The sequence below is a fragment of the Daucus carota genome, chromosome 9 (assembly GCF_001625215.2).
Source record: "Daucus carota subsp. sativus chromosome 9, DH1 v3.0, whole genome shotgun sequence".
NCBI classification, from domain to species: domain Eukaryota; kingdom Viridiplantae; phylum Streptophyta; class Magnoliopsida; order Apiales; family Apiaceae; genus Daucus; species Daucus carota.
Genome location: NC_030389.2, coordinates 38,236,949 through 38,260,717, shown reverse-complemented (window position 1 = coordinate 38,260,717; position 23,769 = coordinate 38,236,949). Strand labels below are relative to the sequence as shown.

Here is a 23,769-nt window from a genome sequence, read left to right as displayed (position 1 = left end):
AGTTGCCCTCCTGCCCCTGCTAAGATCCGTCTCTGTCCATAAGAGACACTAATATTTTCGCAAAACAAGAAATGGTTGGAACCTAAGGGCTTCAAGATGATACGAGGAAAAGCAAATACTTGCAACTAGAATTATGTTTGTGCTTCCCGGTTGGTATCATCTGGTGTATTGCCAACTCGTGACTAGCTAGGCTAATCATGAGTTGTGATGTGATAGTTCTTTTTTTTCAGGTGCTCTGTTTCATAATATTGATGAAAAAAAATTAAATTTATGGGGTGTAAAGTGTAAACCGCACATCTGTTAATTTTAACGGTCAACTTGACGGAAGATGGTCAAAGAGATGCATATCGAAGCGATTTTTAAACATTTGGGGGCGTATTGAAAAAAAAATGTTTGAGACCAAATCGAAAAAACACCTAAAATACTTCTGGGGTGCAAAGTGTTAATCACTCAAACAATAATTATATGATACTACAATTCTCTTCAATGGTTAGAGGGAGGGTAACCATCACCTGACATAAGGTCTTACAACAATAGTCATATCATTGCAACCTTTCTCAAAAGTATACATAGCAGAATTTACATTAAGTTTAGCATATTACTTGGCAGCTAGCCCTAATTTGTGTTTAGCATACTATCTAACTTGATAGCATGATTTCATTGTTGATGACTTTATTGCCAATACTTTTTTTGTTGAGTAAGAACTTGAATTACAATTGTCATACAAGGATTATCTCACAGTTATGAAGATGACATTGATGGTTAACATCATGAATAGATGAATTTGTTGTAGACAAAGCATTCGTCATGAAAATGATGGAATCAATCCGTGTAGAAGAAAATTAGGAGCTGTATCGATCGATTGCCGACTTGGCATCTCAGGCTGTACTTTGCATGAATGATCTTCTAGTGTCACATGTTTTACTCTAAAACCAAATGAAATTGAATTACATACGTGCTTAACTCCATAAGAAATGCTTCCAGTATAATATAACATTCTAAAAGTGCAAAAATTTTTAATAACAAGACTGTGAAGAATAGTTTAAAACCTGAGATGAAAAACATATATAAAAAATAAATGACTCATGCCAATAAAAAAAAGATGATGTACATCCTGAAGGCCTACATAAATTGCACAACATTGCCAAATTATATATGGCAACATTATAATCATTTTGGTAAAAATAAATAATTGCGGTGACATGCTTGCATGGTTTTCATTTCTGCCTATTTACAAAAGCTATACAATCAACACTTTAGTGGCAGTGGTGGTTCAGGCAGGGGAACCGCCGCTAGCAGGGGAACCGCCGCTCGCAGGGGCACCGCCACTGGCCGGGGCACCCCCACTAGCCGGGGCACCCCCGCTGGCAGGGGCACCCCCGCTAGCAGGGGCACCGCCACCTGCAGGAGCAGCTGAAAGGCTAGGTGGACCACTTGCCGTGCAAGGAACACCGGTAGCTGGAATCCACGTGTCCCCTTTTAGGAAAGCTGTAGTGGTATATGTATTAGCTTCATCACCAGCAATTTTCTTAATACTAGGCCATGTCACCCTCTTCGAAACATCTGCCCCGGGGCCTTTGTTGTTGTACTCTACAATATATGAATCCTGAGTATTTGGTTGGTTAGGGAGCCAAATATCCCATCCTGACGCATTAATAAAACCTTCAATCTGTGAATTCATAACAATCATTCTCGAAAACGGTTTCCAGGGGCGGCCCAAGAAAGATTGGATTACAGGATCAGCCGCGAGATCAGGTTGTGGACCCAAAGAACAACTGTCTAGGACTATTCCTGAAATGTCATCCTTAAATTCTCGATTTTGTGCTAATATCATGTTAGCCTGTCCTACTGCAGGTTTTCTCGCATATATTTGACAGTTTTGGAAGATGGCAATTCCACCTCCGAAAACAAAATCAATGGTGCCTGATACAATACAATCACGGTAGAACTGGCGGTAAACTTGAGCGAAGAGAGTGTCTTGGAAACCATCCATACGACAATTGATCACAACTGATTTGTCAGCTGCTATGCGAAGTGCCACTGCAGGACCTGCATCTGCTGGTGCTGTGTTCTCGAATCCCATGTCTTTTGCCAAGAAATTGAATCCCTCCACTCCTGTATATTTTTAGGCACAATCAATTTAGGGTGAACTGATTGTTTTGCTTAGGACACCTGAGATATTTAATGTTAACATAGACAATCTCATATTTGAACAATGTTTAACAGGTCTATAAAGATCAAATACAAGTTACTTCTACAGCAACCAAAAGTATTCCAACTATTGAATTTTATAATTACTCCATATATGTTATTGGAGACCGTGTAGATCATATATGTTTTTCGATTAAATTATAATAATTTTTTTCCCATTAAATATGTTATATAAAGATCACTATTCCATTGAAAATCATAAAATTCACGCATGTTTGGAACATGTTTTATAACTTGCATATTCTGGAACATGTTCTATAACTTGCGGAACATGTTTTGCAGAAATATGTTTTGCAGTTTATTGCTTGCAGAACTTAGATAACTTTTAAGTTATATAATATGTATAATTGTGTTCTTCCTAGCATATATTTTATAAGATAACATATTTTCCTCTAAGAACAAACATTGTGCAACGAGTCTCCGTAGAACTTAACTAACTAACTATATATATAAGTTGGCTAGTCGCATGAGAGCTTAAAGGTTGAGAAGAGTTTTTCTCTTACAAAATTCTAAAAGAAAATAAAATTATAGGTCCCTGAACAATTGACGTTTTATTGTCTAGGTCCCTGAATTAAAGATTTCGTATTTTAGGTCACTTAACTTTTCCATATGTTAAGTGAATTAAAGATTTCGTATTTTAGGTCACTTAACTTTTCCATATGTTAAGTGGTCTAAAATACGGAATCTTTAATTTTGAGACCTAAACAATAAAATGTCAATAGTTCAGGGACCTATAGTTTAATTTTCCCAAATTGTAACTTGTGGGAGATGGAACAAGTGCGACTTACCAACAGTTGCAGATTGCAGTGTGTTGTAACCACACTTCTCCGATCTGGAACCCGTGATCTTCGACGCAGTCGGGCCATCTCCAACCAACACCACATTAGGCATATTAGGTCCAATCAAAACATTTTCAGCATAAACACCAGTCTTAACGTATATAATATACACGTCTGGATTATCTGGTGGAATCGATTTTATTGCTTCGCCAACAGTTTTAAATTTGCCAGAACCATCCGCTGCCACAATCGCATGAGCCTTTGTTTTGGCACAGTCGCCTTTAAGGAGATCTTTCCATTCCGGCTTCACCCAAGCAGGTGTTTGGTCCGGAGGCAAAGGAACCTGCAATAGTTTTCGCGTATTTGTGCCTTGTATTTGCATATCCTTCAAAACACGGGTTAGTTCATCAATCATTTGGAAACCATTAATTGTGAGCTCTTTAGATATTCTTAAAAGCTCCTTCATTTTTTCCCCTGCCTCCCCTGTTGTTTTTTCAAAAGCATCACAACAAGTGTTCTGACCTTTACTGGCACTCGATAGCCATACTTTAAGATCGAAAAGGCGATCATCCAGGTCCTCAAAATCAAAATCAGTCATTCTGTCAAACGATCTCTGTAAATCTTTTAATGCTCGCCTCAGAACGTTCTTACAAACTTTAAAAGCTGAGGCTGTCCTCGGATCCTTCTCCGCCTCTTGCAACAGCTTCGATTGCTTAACTGTCTCATGTATATGTTGCATTGCAAAATCAAACCCGGCCTTAATCAAATCTTTCGGGTCCGTGTCATTTTTTGCCACAGGCATGAGATTTTTTTCACAGGTCTCCCTGTATTGTGTAGGCTGACAAATTGATTTTACAGCTTTTCGCGATTCCTTAATTTGGTCTTTTTTACCCTCCTCTGCCTCACTGTCACCGCTGTTAACATGAGTGTACACCACACCGACCACCATGGCTACCAGGAGGACCGAACAGAATCCGATAATCCCAACTTTTTTGTTGAGAGCCATTGTCTCTCCAGAGGTTGTGAAATGTGAATGAAGAGAAGATTACCACAGTATTTAACTACCTTTAAACACTTCACCTCTATTTTGGCAATTATCTTTTTTTAGCTCCTATTTTTTGACATGCATGCCCTCAGATGTCAACTCCTATGGTGCAGATTCAACAGCCTTTCACTGCCTTATAAATTCTAACTTACCGGACAACCAACCACACATGCTTCAAACTCAAATTGTAAGCTTCTTATAAATAGCCAGAATTGTGGCTCATTTAGGAAAAGTACTATTTGATATATAATGCCCAAATATGGTGACGGCCAAATCCACATCCTGATTATTATACCGAAAGCCTCAAATATATTTGGCTTTCCAAAATGTGTCATGTCCCACATCCTCGTTATATTATACCGAAAGACTCAAATATATTTGGCCTTCCAAAATGGGTCATGTCGTGTTCTGTTGTGGACTAACAAGTGCCACCTTTTTTTTCTTTTTTTTTTTTTGTATGGAACAAGTGCCACCTTTAACTATTTGTTTACATGGGTCATACTTTTCTATCAAGTCAAACGTGATAACACATGTAAATGCAAATTTTTATTAGTTTAATAACGAAACTGGAAGTTGGGGTCAGTTAGATCATATATTTGCTTATTAACCTGTTTCATATTCATTATTTAGCTTAAATAGGTACTTAATTTCAGGAAAAAAAATACATACTTACATATTTTTTTTTAAGATATGGACTTATTTTGTGAAAAATAGGTAAAAATATGGTGTAAGTTATTTTTAAAACATGTAAAATATGGTGTAAGTGACTAAGTACCGGAGTCTACATTACTGTATAAATAAATATGGAAATTACTGAAAATACTATTTTTTAAAAGTATTTTTAAAAATACGGTTATTTTAAAACTTATTTCCAAAATTACTACTTTTTAAGTTTCATTCCAAAAAATACTATCAGCAACTTTTATAATTGAAAATACAAATTTGATTTTTTTTTTTGACAAAAGCTTGGAAGTTTTATTCAATAATAGACTCCAATCTAATACAATCTTGAAGATCAATAAGAACATCACTCCTATCGAAATTTAATTTCCAAAATTACTATTTTGTTCTCAATGTCTTTCAGAAGCGAGTAATTGAGCTCAACCTCATCATCATCACTCTTAATCATTGTACTAAAGTGTTTTTTCTTGAAAATATACGGATTTTCATCACCATCTTTCTCGGCTTCACCGAGACTTTGACGTCGGTGTTTTTTCTTGATATACTTTTTGCACGTCTCGGTATTCAAGCTTTTCCGACTAGCTATAAGTTTGTTGCTGTTTGTAGAGGTGCAAGCATTGCGCAGCTCCGGGTGCTCTTGTTTTGTTTCAAAATTTGTCGTAGTGTTTTTTCTTGAAATATATGGATTTTCATCACCCTCTTTCTCGGCTTCACCGAGACGTTGATAGTGGTGTTTCTCTTTGATGTACTTCTTGCACATTTCTCAGTATTCAAGCTTTTCCGACTCGCTATAAGTTTGTTGCTGTTTGTAGAGGTGAAAGTATTGCGGCAGCTATGAACCGCGACTCGCTATAAGTTTGTTGCTGTTTGTAGAGGTGAAAGTATATATTGCGGCAGCTATGAACTGCAAGCGCAATTTGTTATACGACATATTATATTATCAAATATGAGTTCAAGTATTAAATTTTTAAAATTCTATTTGTGGATCGGTTGCAAATATGATTGTAATAGTTGCAAACCGTATATTTGAAAATACTTTTTAAAAATCGAAAAATTTATTTTTTGAAAAATTCTGAAATCATGATATTTCTGCAAAAAAACCCAAATAAATATGGTATAACTTAGAAAGCGTATAAGTTGATCTTCCTTTTTATGTACTCAAAATTTGTAAATGCATTAAAAAGTGACTAAGGCTGAGCAAGATGACTAGAAATTTTATATACAAATATTTACAATTTCCAAACAAATAGAAAAATAGTTATAGACCGATCAACACTAAATTAAGAACAAGCTAGCATCCAGAACTGAAATCGTAGTCAATCAAATCTGATTATAAGATGCAATGTAATGAGGGAAATCTCAAACTAACACTTGACAAGTTTACATTAAAAACCTATGAAAAAATTGATAAACCTACCTCTGTGTACTGTTCTATTCAGGATCACATTACAGCTCTTAGCGGCACCATGTAAATTAGAGACTCATTTTGCCTCCTTATTGTTCATGCATTCAAAATGTCAGATACATAATGTTGTTGAGATATATCGAATGGCCGAAGATTTTCACTTCACAGAGACACCAGTAGGTGGAAGCCAGGAATCGGCCTTAAGGAAAGTTGAAGGACAATAAGTAGCAGCTTCAGTAGGAGAAAGTTTCTTATATGAAGGCCATTTCACTCTCTGTGAAACATCAGCACCCGGGCCTTTGTTGTTATACTCTCCGATATACGAGTGCTGAGTGTTTGGCTTGTTAGGGAGCCATATATCCCATCCACTAGGATTGATAAAACCATCAATGTCGGAATTCATTACAATCATCCTTGAGTACTCTTTCCAGGGGCGGCCCAAGTATGATAGGACACCTTTATCAGAAGTTAGAGCTGGTTCGGCCTTGATGGTACAGCCATCGAGTACTATTCCTGAAATGTCATTAGCAAATTCGCGGTTTTGGGCTAGGACCAGGTCAGCCTGTCCAAGAGCAGGCTTTCTGGCCATTATGTGGCAGTTTTGGAAGATGGAAACACTGCCTCCAAAAACGAAATCAATGGTGCCAGAGATTTGGCAGTCGCGGTAGTATTGGCGATAGACCTGGGCAAAGAGAGTGTCTTGATAGCCATCCATTTTGCAGTTGATCACGACTGCTTTGTCTGCTGCTATGCGCAGTGCCACTGCAGGGCCTTCTGTTGGGGCTGCTGTGTTCTCGAATCCAACGTCCTTTACCAAGAAATTGAATCCGTCCACTCCTGAACAACGCACAAACAAGCGCACACACATTATTATACAAATCTAGTAGAGTCAACTGACAGCTCTGATCAGAGGCGGACGCAGACTAGACGTATAAGGGGGGCAAATGTATATAAACAAACATGTGGTGGGGGGGGGGGCATTTTCAGATTTTACAACTGATTATATAGAGATTATATAGAGACTATATAGTACTACTACTATGCTGCTGGAAGGGTGTTTGGGTGGGGGGGGCATGGCCACCCATGGTCGTACACTCGGTCCGCCCCTGGCTCTGATCTGGACACCCTGAAATATCATAAGAGCATCTCTAACGAGGTTGGCTATATATAATGGTTGGCTAAACTGGACCTGTAGGACTAGATAGCCGTTTTAAACATTTAATTAAAGGCAATTCTATAGCGGCCAAAAGGTATTCAAAATATCCATTTTTTCATTTCAAGAATACACTTTCAAATTTTGTTTAATGTTCCAAATGGATTGATATAAGGGTCCTCATTTGGCCTTAACACATGTTATGTATGTGGTGGATATATGTTGATTAATTATCCACTAATGCTGAAAAATTATTTTCTTTGCAATATGTGGGAGATTGAACAAGTGTAGCTTACCAAAAGTTGCAGATTGCAGTGTGTTGTAACCTCTCTTCTCAGATCTTGAACCCGTGATCTTAGTTTTCTCTGGGCCGTCCCCAACTACCATCACATTAGTTTGCGTCCACCCAATCACAACGTTTTCAGCATAAACGCCTTCCTTAATGTATATGATATACATCTCTGGACTATTTGGTGGAATTGATTTCACAGCGTCGTTAATAGTCTTAAATTTCCCAGATCCATTTGCTGCAACAACAGCATGAGCCTTGGCTTTGGCACCATCGCCTGCAAGAAGATTTTTCCAGTTCGGCTTTACCCAGGCAGGAACCTGATCTGGTGGCAATGGGACCTGTAATAGTCTTCGTGTACTTCCACTTTGTCCTTGTGTATTGGCACCTTGTCCTTGTGCTTCCTGTTCGGGTACCACTCCCATTGATTGCAAACCTCTCAAAAAAGTGCCTAATGTATCGATCATATTAAAAGTAGTAACTGTCAGTTCTTTAGATACTTTCAGGAGTTCCTTCATTCTTTCCCCTGCCTCTCCGCTTGTTTTCTCAAAAGCATCGCAACAAGTATTTTGACCTTTACTAGCACTAGATAGCCAAACTTTGAGATCAAAAAGACGGTCATCCAAGTCATCTAAATCAAAATCGAGAACATGCATCCTCTCCAAAGTTCTCTGCAAGTCTTTCATTGATCGATCAAGAACATTCATACAAACATCATGAGCTGCTGTTGTTCTGGGATCCTTCTTAGCTTCTTGTAATAGTGGCGAATTCATAATGACCTCTTCTAGGTGGTTCAATGCGTTATTCATCCCAGCCTTCATCATTTTACTTGGCGCCCCTAAAAGACCACCTCCACCACCTCCACCGCCTCCACCGCCTCCATGAGCAAGCCCCGCAAGAAATCCCCCAAGGAGACCTCCACCACCCCCAGCCTCAGCACCTCCCCCGGCCTCAGCGCCCCCATCCCCTCCAGCACCTCCCCCGGCCTGAGGGGCCACAGCGACCCCTCCGGCACCTCCCCCGGCCTCAGGGGCCACAGCGACCCCTCCCGCGCCTCCACCTCCTGCAGGGTCACCTTGCGCAGCCACCAAGACTACATGTAGCAAGACCGAAAACGAACATATTACCCCAACTATTCTCCCAAGACCCATTATCCCTCCAGATGTAAAATGTGAATGACACAAAAGATTGACATAGTATTTAAACACCTAAACACACTTCACCTCTATTTGGCAACTTCCCTTTTTTAGCATTTAGCAATTTTATATATGGTCTTATCACACTAGTATAATTTTAGAAGGTTACTAGTGATTATTAATCACTCAGAGACCCTGTAATATAGCTAACAATCACCATGTAAGATGCCAGGAAACACCTCCTATTTTCCTGTAAACTTTTCATGCAAATTCAAGAGCCATATAAGTTCAAACTTATTCAAACAACTAATGTGTGAGACGTTAATCGTGTTAATCGCCACACTTCTCTCCCTACTCAAGAGTATAGTGAATATGTAAGGATTAAATATAGTACCACTATACTAACTCTATTGTAAGAAATACACATATTGTTGGCTCGTAACTCAAATCAATTTCTTAAAAATAGTTGAATCTCTCCGAGGCCAACGGTACATCCACGCTTCGAAGCCCTTAGCTAAAAAATGTGTTAACATATTAAAAAAAATACACATTTCTCATTGAAAACTCATATATATATATATATATATATATATATATATATATATATATATATATACTCCAACGCGCTACACTCCCCTTATCTATAATTTGTGATAGTTATATGTATTGAATGTCTACACATAAAATAATGGTCCAAATTCAGCGGAGACCATAAATTATTGGAAATATTGGATTCCAAAATTTAGACCGTCTATTACATTTTAATCCGACGATCATAATTATTATGTTTTTTAAAAAGCATTTACATACATATATGTGTTAATTTATTTCAAAAAAAAAAAAATACATATATGTGTTAATGCGTAGTGTATACTTCCTCTTTTATACACTTTAAATTGACAATTACACACAGGACCACATATCCCATGTCGGTTAATCCGTGCAAGTCCATCTCCATATCTACCCTCTTGTTTTGTTATGTTGTTTTGCATTTCCCCTGGATGTATAACACTTTCATATTTTCGTTTTTTCGTGGTCTTAGTTTCGTGGATTTCCCTTCTCATCATACAGGTATTAAATAATATTAATTGTTATTATTTACTTTATATATTGAATGTAGTAACCTGGTTAGTTTAATAATTATTTGCCAAATAACATTTTTAGGTGTTGATCTATCTAATGCTTTATTCAAGTGTATCAAGTACTGGGGAATTGAGAATAAGATATTTACGATCTTCGTTGATAATGCATCAAATAATAATGTAGCTCTTAGAATTTTAAAGCGGATATTTACAAGAACTAGAAAGTAAGTAGTTAAAATTCTTGAAGTATTTTATGAGACAACTCACGTCATGTCGGGTAGTGATTATCGGACTTCAAATCTTTTTCTTGAATTATTTGGAGAGTTAAAGAAGTGTTGGACGAGAAAGATTAAACTTGAGAAGAATTTATCCAAATCATGGTTAAAAAAATGGAAGCCGGATTTGATAAGTATTGGGGTGAAAACAATCTTTTGATGACTATAGCTACTGTTCTTGATCCTACATACAAGTTAATTCTTGTTAATTTTGTTTTCAAGAAAATATATCTTACTTGTGATGCTCGCTCTAAATTAAACAATGTGCGTGATTCACTTTATGAATTATTCAATGAGTACGCAATGCAAACAACTTGTACTGGTAAGGGGAGCTCTTCTAGTCATAGCCAGAGGCCGTCAAATCAGAAACAAGATGTCAGACCTTCTGGTTTATCCAGGTTTGTTCAATATTTGGATTCTATTGAGATATGTGTGCCGATAAAATCATAATTGGATATATATTTGGAAGAGGGAGTTTATATATAGATACCAGAATGAAGAAGAGAATTCTCAATTTGATGCTAGCATGGTGGAAAGCCAATGAATTAAAGTATAAAATTTTATCGAAAATTGCTCGTGATTTGTTGGTTATCCCTATTAGTAGTGTTGCTTCCGAGGCTACATTTTGTGCAGGAACTAGAGTATTAGATTCATATCGTGCATTTGTGCGAGTTTAGAGTGGGCCTGACCCATCTCAGTTAAATCCATGTAAAATTTTGAACATAACAATTTGTATTTCATGAATAAGTTTATACAACATACAACCATTTAGTCTCTAATTATACTTTCAAGATTATCTCCACATAAAAGATAATTATTTAATTAAGTTAGTCAATTTAGTTACATTATGAAATACACCTAATATTATTCACACTTGTCATGAAATTTCACTATTGCCAAGACACAATAAAGAGGAAGAAGAGGGGATAAACTAAGACTCCTGGAATACAGAAGATAATAATCACTAAAACTAGAGCCGGAAAAAATATTAATGAAACTTACATTTCCTTAAATTAGAAAAATCCAAGTGCTTCAAAACTGAAGAAACTCTACGTAAAAGTTAATCATGAGTTTAATCAAAATCCATTACCGCAAGTCTGCAGCGGCAGATTAATGATGTTTGCCTGCATAAACTTTTTTTTTTGTCTTGTAACTATGCAGAAGTGAAGCTTCAGTATAATTATACTGAAATTTGTCACAGTGTATGTTTCATTTTAATTAGAAGCTAACGTGTGTACTAGCATCTCCTAGCCCCCTCTGGTTCCGCCACTGCTAGTAGCATAACCTGAAGCCTTGAAGCCAGATTATGCTGCAGCACCGGGAGATGGCGCATTTGCAGGTGCCGTTGAGGCCATTGATGGGGCACTGGCGCCAGGTGAAGCAGCGGTAGCATCTGGGAAGGAAGCTGCTGCACCTCCAGTACACCCCGAAGACGGGACGCCAGTAACTGGAATCCATGAGTCCCCCTTGAGAAAACCTGAAGGAGTATAAGTAGAAGCTTCTTGAGGAGTAATTTTCTTGATAGAAGGCCATGTCACCCGCTTCGAAACATCAGCACCCGGGCCTTTGTTGTTATACTCTACAATATATGAATTTTCAGTGTTTGGCTCATTCGCAGTCCAAACGTCCCATCCAGCTGGACTGAGAGAGCCTTCAATTTGGCTATTAATAACAAGCATTTTCGAATAAGGTTTCCAAGGGCGACCCAAGTAGACTTGAACACCTTTATCAGGAGATACATCAGGTTCTGAACTAATTGAACAGCCATCAAGTACTATTCCTGAAACATCATTAGCAAAATGACGTGCGTGTGCTAGGACCAGGTCGGCCTGGCCCGGAGCAGGTTTTCTGGTAATTATTTTGCAGTTTTGGAAGATGGTAATCCCGCCTCCAAAAATGAAATCAATGGTGCCTGAGATTTCACAATCACGGTAGAACTGGCGGTAAACCTGAGCGAACAGAGTGTCCTGGAAACTACTCATATGGCAGTTGTGCACAATTGCTTTATCCGATGCTATGCGAAGCGCCACTGCAGGACCTGCATCTGCTGGTGATGTGTTCTCGAATCCAATGTCCTTTGCCAAGAAATTGAATCCTTCCGCTCCTACACAAACACGCCCATTTATATAGACGCGGCTTCTTAGATACTCCTTCCATCCACTTTTACATTTCCATTTTGATTTTCAAGGAGTCAGATTGACTAAACTTTGACTAAATATTAAATTATCTATTCATTATTTTAAAAATCTGAAAATTACGTATCAAAATGCACTAAATATACTTTCTAATGATATAATTTTTAATATTTTATTAATTATATTATATAATTAGATTTCAGTTAAAGTATAGTCAATTTAACTGGTTAAAAGTAACAATGTACTCCCTCCGTTTTGAAATATAGGTCGTTTGACTTTCTTGCACGTATTTTTAAGTCCTTTGACCGCATACTTAAAATCATTATTTTTGAAATTTCCTTTTTTTGAATAAAAATATCAATCATATATTTTTATTCAAAAAAAGAAAATTTCAAAAATAATGATTTTTAGCATGCGGTCAAAGGACTTAGAAATGAGTGCAAAAAAGTCAAACGACTTATATTTCAAACGGAGGGAGTACATGTAAAAGAGGACGGAGAGAGTAATTGCAATTTGTGGGAGAGAAAATATAAGTGCCACTTACCAAAAGTTGAAGATTCTAATGTGTTGGCACCTGACTTCTCAGATTTCGAACCTGTGATCTTAGTTGCTGTTGGCCCGTCCCCGATTACCATCACGTTAGGCTGATTAGGTCCAATTACAACGTTTTCTGCATACACGCCGGCCTTAATGTATATAATAAACATGTCTGGATTATCTGCTGGAATTGTTTTCACAGCTTCACAGATAGTCTTAAATTTTCCAGAACCATCCGCTGCCACAACCGCATTAGCCTTGGCTTTGGCAGCATCACCGGAAAGGAGATTTTTCCAATTCGGCTTTACCCAGGCAGGAACCTGATCTGGTGGCAATGGATCCTGTAATAGTTTTCGCGAAGCCGCCATACTCTGTCCCCCTGCCTTCCCCTGCAAACCTTGGAAAACAATGGTTAATTTATCAATCATATTAAAACCAATAACTGTCACTTCTTGGGATACTTTCAAGAGTTCCTTCATTTTTTCGCCTGCCTCTCCGCTTGTTTTCTCAAAAGCATCACAACAAGTATGTTGGCCTTTACTGGCACTGGACAGCCACACTTTGAGATCAAAAAGGCGATCGTCCAAATCATCCAAATCGAAATCAAAAAGATTCATCCTATCTATAGTTCTTTGTAAATCTTTAGTGGATCGATCAAGAACATTCATACAAACATTATAAGCCGCGGTTGTTCTTGGATCATTCTTCGCTTCTACTAGCAGTGGTGATTTCTTAACAACCTCCTCCAGGTGGTTCAATGTAAAATGCATCCCAGCCTTAATTACATCTTGTGGGTTTCCAGTCAACAAGGGCATCCCACCTCCCCCAGGACCCCCACCAAGAAGCCCACCACCAAAAAGGCCACCTCCCCCACCAAGCGGCCCCCCGAACAGCCCTCCACCACCTCCAAGCCCCCCGGCCCCTCCAGCTCCTCCCCCGTCAGCAGGGCCTCCGCCCCCTCCTGCACCTCCACCTCCCCCTGCGGCTGCAGGGTCACCTCCCCCTGCGGCTGCGGCTGCAGGGTCACCTCCCCCTGCGGCTGCGGCTGCAGGGTCACCTTGCGGCTGGGGGATGTCTTGCGCAGCCACCAAGATTACATGTAGCAAGACCAAAAACAAACATATTATCCCAACTATTCTATTAAGACCCATTATCCCTCCAGATATTGTGAAATACGAGTGTCGAAGAAGATTGAAACAATATTTATATGCCTAACACACTATGATCACCTCTATTTGGCAATTTTCCTTTTTTAGCATTTAGCAGTTTCATGGTCTTACCATAGTAGTGTAATTTTAGAAAGTCTTGAGTGATTATTAATCACTCAGAAAGCCTATAGTATAGCTAACAATACTTATAAGACACCAGGAAATGCCTCCTATTTTTTGGTAAAATTTTCATGCATGCATATTCTCAAACTTCACCTCGTTTTGTGTAAATAAAACAGTAGTATAAGTTCAAACAACTATCCGACCACCTCTCCAACCTTGATATTAATCATGTTAATCACAAGAGTGACAAGATCACTTCTATGCCTGCTGAGGATTATATATAGTGAATATCACAAGAACTAAATATAGTATTGAGTCTATTATCCTACGAACATGTTTTCCAAAGTATTTTATTTGCATAAAAATATTTTCATTTTGATAATTTTCACTTAAAAAATAATATTTAATGTGATGTCTCTTTTACTCGAAGGCCCACATTTTTTTAAGAGTGAATTTTAAAGTTTTACACCGATTTCACTACAAAAAAAAATGGCAAAACCGATCGCCTAAAATCGCCCGCTGAGAAAAAAGTGTTGGGTTTTTGGGTCCACGTGGCTCCAGATAGCAGTGTAAGACCTGGAGCAGCGAGTTTAGTATGCAAACTTTAAAAATTATATTTCACAGGCCATTGGAATTTTGTGCGCGACATTCTGCATCCTTTCTGTCCACCTTCATTAAATATCCATGTTTGACGTTACTTAAGCCGGTGATAAAACAGAAATACCATATTTTAACGGTCTTCTTTCTCATTTAATAGTATATAAACCCTAAATATATATATGTATTAGCCCTAATTTACAGAGTACTATTAGTTGGAGGAGTTGGAAGAGATTAGGAAGGTGCATGCTAGTAATACATCAATTGATAAAGAGGTAGACACAATTGAGTTGAGCCTGGCCAAGTTTTGTCTCGAGAGAAACATCCCTTATTTGGGGATTTGCAGGGGTTAGCAGGTCTTGAATGTTGTGTGTGTGGGCCTTTATCAAGTTGGTAGGGAATTGACAAGAAATTCTTCTAAAGATCGAGGGTGGTGCATATGGATTATGATAATTATAATGGGCATAGGCACGTGGTTAAGGTGCCGAGGAACACCCCGTTCGGTGATTAATTTTAAGGATTCTTTGGAGGATGAGGAAATGGAGATTGGGGGTTAATAGTTATCACCATGAAGGAGTGAAGAAGTTGGCTCAAAGTTTCATGTCTATGGCATTTGCACCTGATGGGTTGGTTGAAGGGTTTTATGATCCTGATATCCTGAAGAGGGTAAGTTTATCATGGGGCTGCAATTTCAACCCGAGCGAATGAAGAAGCCTAATTTTGATGAGTTTGATTATTCAGGATTCTAATTAACGGTCTAATTTACCCACTAATAGTGAGTTTGTATCTTAATTTTTGTATTGACTCAACTGCCCTCACTTTTTTAACTGAACCGTTAAGTTTTGACGGAAGGGATGCATAATAAAGCGCACAAAATACTAACGGATTGCGATATGCAAATTTCGAAAATTTGCATACTAAAATATTTTTTTGCTCGAGTGTAGAGGTGCAAAATGGAATTAACTCTTTTATTTAATATGCATATTGTTGGCCACTTACAATTTCTCGTACATATTTATTCTTTGGGAAATGCATAATTAGGATTTATAAGCTCTGTTTATGTTGGAGTTTAATTATTTATTGGATTGAAAGTTTGTTGGAAGTATTGGAGTTCCTAGAGACTACGTAAACCTATATCTTGTTTTTGACAAAATTCGAGTTTACAATTTCACAAAAAGTTGGTTGGTGAAATACGTGTACGTTGTTGATTCTATATTTAACAAATGCTATCTTTTCATATAGTGATCCATATATTTATAAAGATTCAATGGGACTTGCAAAACTGTGTTTTATATATTTATACAATTATTATACATAATTGATGAATAAAAGGGGAAAATGAAAATGTTCCTAACACTAATATACAGTATACACCAACTTGTTACAAGTTGGCACAAGCTAAGATGGAATTTAAGCACAACATAGTTGTAATGTTGGCCACAAATTTTCCACACAAAACTTGGTCTCAGATGTTCTGAGTACTCTGGGAACAATCTATGTACATAATTCCGTTAAGGCATTATAAACTATCAGGCAGCCGGCATGACCCCAGAAGTATACGGCACCCCAGTTGCAGGAATCCAGTCGTCGCCTCGAAGGAATTTTCCTGGTACGTAAGTTTCAGCTTCTTCCTTTGCAACATGCTTAATACCTTGCCATGTTACTCTGCTCGTAGTAGCTGCAGCAGGTCCAGTGTTCCCGAATTCAGCATACCAGCAAGTGTCAATGTATAGATTTGGTGGCCATGGTTGCCAGCCTGTAGGATCGATTACAGATTCAATATTTGAGTACAAAACCATTGTTTTTGCGTAATCTTTCCAGGGCCTCCCGAGGTAGGATTTGAATGTTGCAGCAGCAGCTAAGTAATCAGGCTCTCCTGTGAATTTACAGTTTTGGAGGACAAATCCGGTAGGCTCGTAATCAAATTTACGGCCTTGAGCTGTGACCATGTTGGCCTGGTTTACACCTGGTTTTCTGACCACAAGGGTGCAGTTCTGGAAGAGTGCTGCAGCGTCTCCGAAGATGAAATCAATTGTGCCTGAGATGGTACAATCACGATAGTATTGACGGTGGACATGAGCGTAGAGAGTGTCTTGGAAACCATCAATTTTGCAGTTGTAAAAGGCGGCTTGATCAGAGGAAACACGTAGCGCAACAGCTTGTTCCCCTCCCGTTCCTGCAGTGTTCTCAAAGCCTATGTCTCTGGCAACAAATCCAAATCCATCAACTCCTGTATTAAGAGATTAGCGACACATTAGAAATGTCTAAATCTTAGATCTGACTATATAAATCAGGGGAACACAAAAATTAAATGGAATAATTAATATAAAAAAAAGGACAGAGCAAGGTCAAAATAAAGACATTTTTGTTTGAAACATACCGACGGTTGCTGTATGATATGTCTTGAGATGATCGAGAATAACGCTCTTGTTACCAGTAATTTTGGTTTGCGTTGGTCCATCACCAACCAATACAACATTGGTCTGTGTGTTGTTGATTCGAATGTATTCTTGGTAAACGCCAGCTTTGACATGAATAACATAGCGCTTTGTATTCCCGGGAGGCATAGCCTGCAGGGCTGCATCTATAGTTTTAAAGGTTCCTGAACCGTCCTGAGCAACAACAGCATTAGGTTGCGTTAGGTCTGGAGGTGGAGCCGGGGGTGCGGCCACCACCGGCACAACTTCTGGTGCCCCAGTAGGTGAATGAATTGAAGAAGGTGCCCCTGCAGGTGCCCCGGTAGGTGAACCAAAAGGTGAAGCAGTTCCTCCAGAAGCTGGTCCAGATGCCCCGGCAGGTGCTCCAGCAACTGGGGCCCCAGCAGGTGCTCCAGCAGCTGGGGCCCCGACAGCTGGTCCAGACGCCCCAGCAGCTGGTGCTCCCGCAGCTGGGGCCCCGGCAGCTGGTCCAGATGCCCCAGCAGCTGGTCCAGATGCCCCAGTAGCTGGTGCCCCAGTAGCTGGTCCAGACGCCCCGGTAGCTGGTGCTCCAGCAGCAGCTGGTCCAGACGCCCCAGTAGGTGCTCCAGCAGCCGGGGCCCCGGCAGCTGGTCCAGACGCCCCAGCTGGAGCCCCGACAGGTGCCCCAAGAGACTGCTGGAGAGTGCGCCTTGTGTATACGGTCTCCTCAACACCGTATTTTCTGTTAGAAAGAAGCTCCCGCCTCCCCTCAACGACGCACTCCTCAACAGAAAGAAGTTTCCGTTTAGATCCTGTAGTTAACTTCTCATAGGCTTTGCACAGATCATCTATAATAGCCAGTGCATTAACTGTCAGCTCTTTCGACGTCTCTAACAACTCCGCCATTTTCTTTCCCGAATCACCTTCTGTGTCCTTAAACCCCTCCAAACAAGTCTCTTGCATTGCCACAGTTCCCGACAACCATATCTTAAGATCAAAAGCATAATCATCCCACTTCTCAATATCCGAAATATTAAATTTCTCAAAAGACCGATACAGATCATCAATAGCATTCCCCAAAACCTCCTTACATATCTTAAATGCATCAGCCGTACTTGGATCTTTCGCAGCATTCTGAATAGTAGGAGACTTCTGCATCGCTTCGCGTATTTCTTTCTCAGTAACTCTAAAAGCAGCCTTAATCAAATCCTTCGTGTCCGTGGTATTGCCAGCCTCAGCGGTCAGCTTCGTTTCACAAGTCTCTTTAAAATCCGCAGGGCGACAAATGTCTTTAATTGCCTTCTGGGACGTCGTTACTCCCATTGCGCTTTTGGTATTAGTATCATCACTATTCTCACTATTCTCGCCGCTCGAGGTGAAAGTCACGGCAACCACCATGGCTAACAACAAAATCGAACAAACGCTGATCACTGCAATTTTTTGTTTCGCCATATTTGCCCCCCCTCTTTGAGAAGACGCAAATACAGGCGGTCTAATTAGTCACAACAAGTATGTTCATCGATCCTTCAACACCGCTAATATAGCCATAAGTAAAGGCATGACAGAAATAGAAAATGTGAAGCTCGTGGTTTAAATTTTGTGAGAATGATATTGGGGTACTTGTATTCACACATTTCTTCAAAATCATAGAATTACAATTACACTAAATTTAGAACCAGCATCAATATCTTTCAACGGTGATCAACCCAATTTGAAAATGCAAGGGGCAACATAATGTCTGAAAAATCTCAAAATTATATACTCAACAAGTTGGACATGTAAATTATTTGGTCGGCAATTTCGGGTTTCGGGTGGTGTTCGAGATTGATAGTCGCGAGTCAATTTTGTATCCAACCCGACCCCGGTCTGAAATTTTAATGAGTCAGAATATTCAACCCGAACCTGACCCGCTCTACCTGCGGGTAACCTGAACCCGAGACCATCCATAATATTTATTAATAAAAATATTTTTTAAAATAATAAATAAATGTCTTTTTAATTTAAATAATTAAATTTTTAATAAATCATATAGTATGTTATTAAATCCAACTGATAGATATTAAAAAAATAATATAAATATAAGTATTTTTTATAAATATGTATGATTTTCAAATAATATATTCATATTCAGGTTATTTCGGGGAATGCAAATTCAAACCGAAAATGACTTTTTTTTTTCCAAATTAATTTTAAATCAACCCAAATTCGAATCAAACCCGAAAAACTCAAACCTCAATTTATATTTTACGGGTCGCGAATTCGTCTTCGGTTATCGGGTTGGATCAGATATTGTCGACCAATGTAAATATGACTTATAGCTTTATATATGATAAATTAGGGAGATATGTTGGTCATGTGATATGGCAAAATGAATAAGAATGGGTAGCTTAACTTTTTTGGGAAAAATCAACTATCAATATTATATACTCCATCACTCACTTTCGGCGCAAGTTATATATATACATTTGGGACTCATATATATAGACACATTTTGAAATTCTTATATTATAAAGTTTCATAAATTATTTTTTTTCTTCTTAATAAAAGCATACTCCCTCCGTCACAACCATTTGTATACAAAATGAGTAAAGTTAGATGAAAAGTTGGTATAATGATGCGACTCATTTATATTTAATAATAGATTTGAGATTGTGTAGGAATGCATACTATGTAAGTAGGTATAATGGGACCAAAAAAAATGGATTCAACTTCATCAAAATGATCAATTTCTGTGTATTATATCATAACAATCAAGTACGATTTATGATTACATGATCAGCTACATACTGTCTGGCAAGAAAATGAGCGGGTTCAGTTAGCAAATCTTTTCACAGCATATGAAAACAAATGACAATCGAATTTTCGCAGCAAATGTAATGAGGCCAAAATTCATCTTTATTAACGGCTAAAAAATATATGACAATCGGATTTTTGTAGTTAAGAAAACCGATAAGGGCGACAATGTAGTGGTTTACCCATTTCAGAGCCTCCTTCATTATGACAGATCGACTGACTCTGCCAGATAATGCCAGCAAAACACTTCGACCCCATTCTATAGAGATCTATATGTTTATATACGCTGAAGACAACAAAAGTAGAACCCATGAAACTTAAGTTTATTGGTACCTTTTATGGTGGGTGTTTGGCAACATGAGCTTATGGCTTATTTACAAAAGAAGTGGGCTTCAGCTTTTTTTTGGAGCGTTTGGCTAGCAAATAGAAGTACTTAAAACGGTGCTTAAAAAGCAAGAAAAATAAGCTAGAAAACCTAGCTTTTTTTTTAATTTCGAGCTTCTTTGTAACTTATAAGCCATGAGGATCCAAACACTTTTAAAAACTTATAAGTCTAAACCAACTTTTCATTTTTAATCCACTTCTTTACTTTAAGCAATAAGTCACTTTTTTTAAGCACAGCCAAACGGCCCCTGTAATAAAGTTATAACTTATAAGTCAATTTCTGACCTATAACCGGAAGTTGAAAATCTCAATTTCTTTTATTGACTTATTTTTTTATTTTTGAAATTTCTGGATCTGAACAAATAACAACAGCTCGTTTAATTTAATGACAAACATCTATATTTATACAAATCGAAAGTGATAACTCCTATTTGAACTAAATATCACAATTCTGGACAGTCGGCACATTGAGGATTTTTTTAATAATTCATTTTTTACATTTTAACCCCAAATCAACCCAAGAACATCTTCCCGTATTATGGCACTCACAAGCCACAACCACACTCATATATTCTTCTGCCTATGCGGCAAAGCCACTGAGTCTTGCAGCAAGAATAAAGATCATGCCAGTACTTTCAGGCCGATCGAATGTTAATACAATCATTATCTATTATACGGATATGCTGCAACTAAACTTGCTAAAGTATACATACTATCACTTGTATCAGCAAAATTTTAATTCACATGGAATATTTATGCCACTACAAGAAACAGGATCTTTTCCGACCAATCCAAAACCGACCGTTGGAAAAAATGGGGTGTTTTGTTTTATGGCATATATGTCCGGAGTTAATCTATCCCATGGAATATGCAAAAGAATTTCTTCCTTTTTTTCCCATCAGAACCTGAGAACTTTATTACTAATTTTTCTTTTAAAGAAAATAAATTGTCCTCGACTACTCGTGTCTCCACTACAAAATATCTATCATCAAAGAGGAAACAATAAAAGCCAAGGGATTATATTCTCTACACTCATTCCATTCATGATTCATCTTCAAGCTTCATCAGCTCCATGCCTATCTTTTAAGAATCGTATATTACTAAAAGTTAGAAGATCGTAACCGGCCTAATTCATATTTTAATTTCACTTTTTCTCTGTTCACATTACTGATAAACCTTCTATATATAGGACTTTTGTTTATAGAACTACATGCACCAAACATACAAACTTAAACTTGCTTTCAATTAACTCAAGAGACATATGGCACCAAGCAAGTCGAACCTTATGAAGGCTGCGCACGAAGGCTTTGCCATGTTGGATGAATACTTCGAGAGAAAGAGAGGAAAAGCCCGGTCACAGCCGCTACAAAAACAACATGAACAATTTATGAATATGAATCAGCAGCTGCCACAGAAGCCGCATGTTTATCAGGTGCTTGTTCCTGCTCAGGAGGCAAAGGCCGCAACAGCTACTATTGATTGCTACCAGGCAGCCAAGCTATTTAATGGCACGGTCATCGTGGATTACCCAATCACCAAGAAGCTCCCAGAAGCGCGTAGATATGGCTAATTCACCTTATATCTGGCTTGAGATGGAGGTTGTTTTATGTTATGTATTTTATATGAACGCTGGTTTGATTTATAAAGAAGCGGCGCAGTAGTACTTGTCTGCAATCAGCATGCGCAATTGCATGTTCTGTATTTGGGATTGAGTCTCTGCATTTGTATCCGTCACAATTGACAATATATATCTATGTAATTGTGTGCTGTAGCGACCTCCCTACCTTAAGTTTTCATTACTGTCTTGGCTTCCTTATTCATCGGTCTTCGGGCTTCACTGTAACTGTAATAAGTACTAATAGAATCACTACATTCATCTGAAAAATTTGGACAGAAAAGACTTGTTAACAGCAAAATTGTAAGTTGGTCGGGTTAACGCCGTTGGGAGGGGATATATGTGACCTTTGTGGACCGACCATTTTGTTTCTGAGCAAGACTCATGGGGGGATCTAGGATCGGTTTCTTCGGGGACACCAAACAAATATTCTAGAAAAAACTTGTATATTTCTACATTTTCTGGGGACACTTATATAATTTGTAAAATTTAGAATGAAAAAAATATGTCAAAAATTATTTAGGGGATACGTATCGTGGGCAACCGACCGTGCGAAAAGTCCTACTATCATTTCTTATAGTGAACAATGTTAAAATAGATTGTATAAAATACATTTTCAGTCTTACCATCGAATTAAGGAATATGTAGTCCTATTATCATTTCTTATAGTGAACAATGTTAAAATAAATTGTATAAAATACATTTTCAGTCTTACCATTGAATTAAGGAATATGTACTTATTTTATTAACGTATTTCCGGTGGAAGCCACAGATGCTCAGATGTAATCCTCATTTACTGGAATATTTCTGTAAGCTTGAATACTGAATTCCTTATATTTCATTTAGAATTTATGGGCTTTGTGTTATTTACTTGTCTAACTTTACTGGTCTGTATCATTGTAAGAATTTATGTGTTACGAATGGAGATGATGAAACAGCATTTGCAGTTGCCTTAGTTGGGGAGTTCAGTCTTAATGATTATTCCAAGTCCTCGTTTTCTTTTAAAACATGTTAATTGACCAAATCTCTTGAAATTTACATATGTTAGCAGAAGAGCTTACTACGATCATATTGTATTCTAACATGTTAAGTGACGAGAATAAAACAACAACTGAACTCAGGCATGTTCCATTATTAAACTGAATAACTGATACATGTAACAATTCAGAGCTCTGTCACACACATACTTCCAACACCAAGTTATCGTATCATCGTACTCTAATTTATTCCCTGTAATATTCCACCAGAACCTCTGTTTCCATCTCGATCAACACCTGAAATCAACGTAAAAGAGTTAGTTACGATGAGTAATTATACAAAATACTTGTTTGCTATATTCGTATATGAACAAAATGTATGATGAAAAACTACCTGCAGGAAGCGAGTGAGTACCATTACATACAGGACTTTGAAAACACTTGGTTACACAATGGTTTAAGCATTCAAAGTCCCATTGTCCTCTGATGTAGCATTTCTTGGCACACTTTCGATTACAATCGTCACAACCGTCAGACTTTGCAGTTTCCGCAAGCATCAGCACCATCACCACCATCACCATGGTCATTATGCTTGCTGATTTCACAGCCATTTAAGTAGATGAGCTAACAAGCTTTACTTCTGACATTTCTTTTGACACTCACAGCTTTATATAGAGTTGATTTTAGTTGTTAAAACTCATTGGTAATTTAGATTTTGTTATCATGTGTAATCTTGTGTACAACTTAAATGGATAGGAGTAATCAGATAAGATTTATCATCTGTGATTTTTAATTGGGCAGTAGAATTATAGTTACTAAACTTTCTTGATATATATGATTTCAGTTGGCTATCAAATAGGGCAATGGTTCTATAAAAAAATAGAACAGAATTGAAAATCGTAGTTTGAACAACTTTTAATTAAGCTCTTTTTTATAGATTATATCAATTATGAATATGAAAATAAATAATCAATATATTTATATTATATAATGAAATATTTTCGG

The 23,769-nt window shown here is 37.9% G+C and overlaps 4 protein-coding genes and 1 long non-coding RNA gene across 5 annotated transcripts; all 5 read right to left on the bottom strand.

Annotated features, from left to right (window-relative positions):
• Positions 1 to 1,040: 1,040 nt before the first annotated feature.
• Positions 1,041 to 4,025, bottom strand: LOC108201585 (pectinesterase). The gene is made up of 2 exons (XM_017369875.2): positions 3,000 to 4,025; positions 1,041 to 2,115 (listed from the first exon to the last, which is right to left on the bottom strand). The coding sequence occupies exons 1-2, from the start codon at positions 3,994 to 3,996 to the stop codon at positions 1,274 to 1,276; spliced, it is 1,839 nt and encodes a 612-aa protein (XP_017225364.1). The 5' UTR covers positions 3,997 to 4,025; the 3' UTR covers positions 1,041 to 1,273.
• Positions 4,026 to 6,014: 1,989 nt separating this feature from the next.
• On the bottom strand, positions 6,015 to 8,401 carry LOC108202297 (pectinesterase/pectinesterase inhibitor). The gene is made up of 2 exons (XM_017370686.2): positions 7,571 to 8,401; positions 6,015 to 6,958 (listed from the first exon to the last, which is right to left on the bottom strand). The coding sequence occupies exons 1-2, from the start codon at positions 8,385 to 8,387 to the stop codon at positions 6,279 to 6,281; spliced, it is 1,497 nt and encodes a 498-aa protein (XP_017226175.1). The 5' UTR covers positions 8,388 to 8,401; the 3' UTR covers positions 6,015 to 6,278.
• Positions 8,402 to 11,360: 2,959 nt separating this feature from the next.
• On the bottom strand, positions 11,361 to 13,879 carry LOC108201583 (pectinesterase/pectinesterase inhibitor). Its single transcript, XM_017369873.1, has 2 exons — positions 12,736 to 13,879; positions 11,361 to 12,160 (listed from the first exon to the last, which is right to left on the bottom strand). The coding sequence occupies exons 1-2, from the start codon at positions 13,877 to 13,879 to the stop codon at positions 11,361 to 11,363; spliced, it is 1,944 nt and encodes a 647-aa protein (XP_017225362.1).
• A 1,986-nt stretch (positions 13,880 to 15,865) lies between these two features.
• Positions 15,866 to 18,508, bottom strand: LOC108201582 (probable pectinesterase/pectinesterase inhibitor 21). The gene is made up of 2 exons (XM_017369872.2): positions 16,977 to 18,508; positions 15,866 to 16,826 (listed from the first exon to the last, which is right to left on the bottom strand). The coding sequence occupies exons 1-2, from the start codon at positions 18,445 to 18,447 to the stop codon at positions 16,126 to 16,128; spliced, it is 2,172 nt and encodes a 723-aa protein (XP_017225361.1). The 5' UTR covers positions 18,448 to 18,508; the 3' UTR covers positions 15,866 to 16,125.
• A 4,379-nt stretch (positions 18,509 to 22,887) lies between these two features.
• LOC135149743 (uncharacterized) lies at positions 22,888 to 23,538 on the bottom strand. Its single transcript, XR_010287943.1, has 2 exons — positions 23,159 to 23,538; positions 22,888 to 23,061 (listed from the first exon to the last, which is right to left on the bottom strand). It is a non-coding gene; the product is annotated as an uncharacterized LOC135149743 (long non-coding RNA).
• Positions 23,539 to 23,769: the final 231 nt, after the last annotated feature.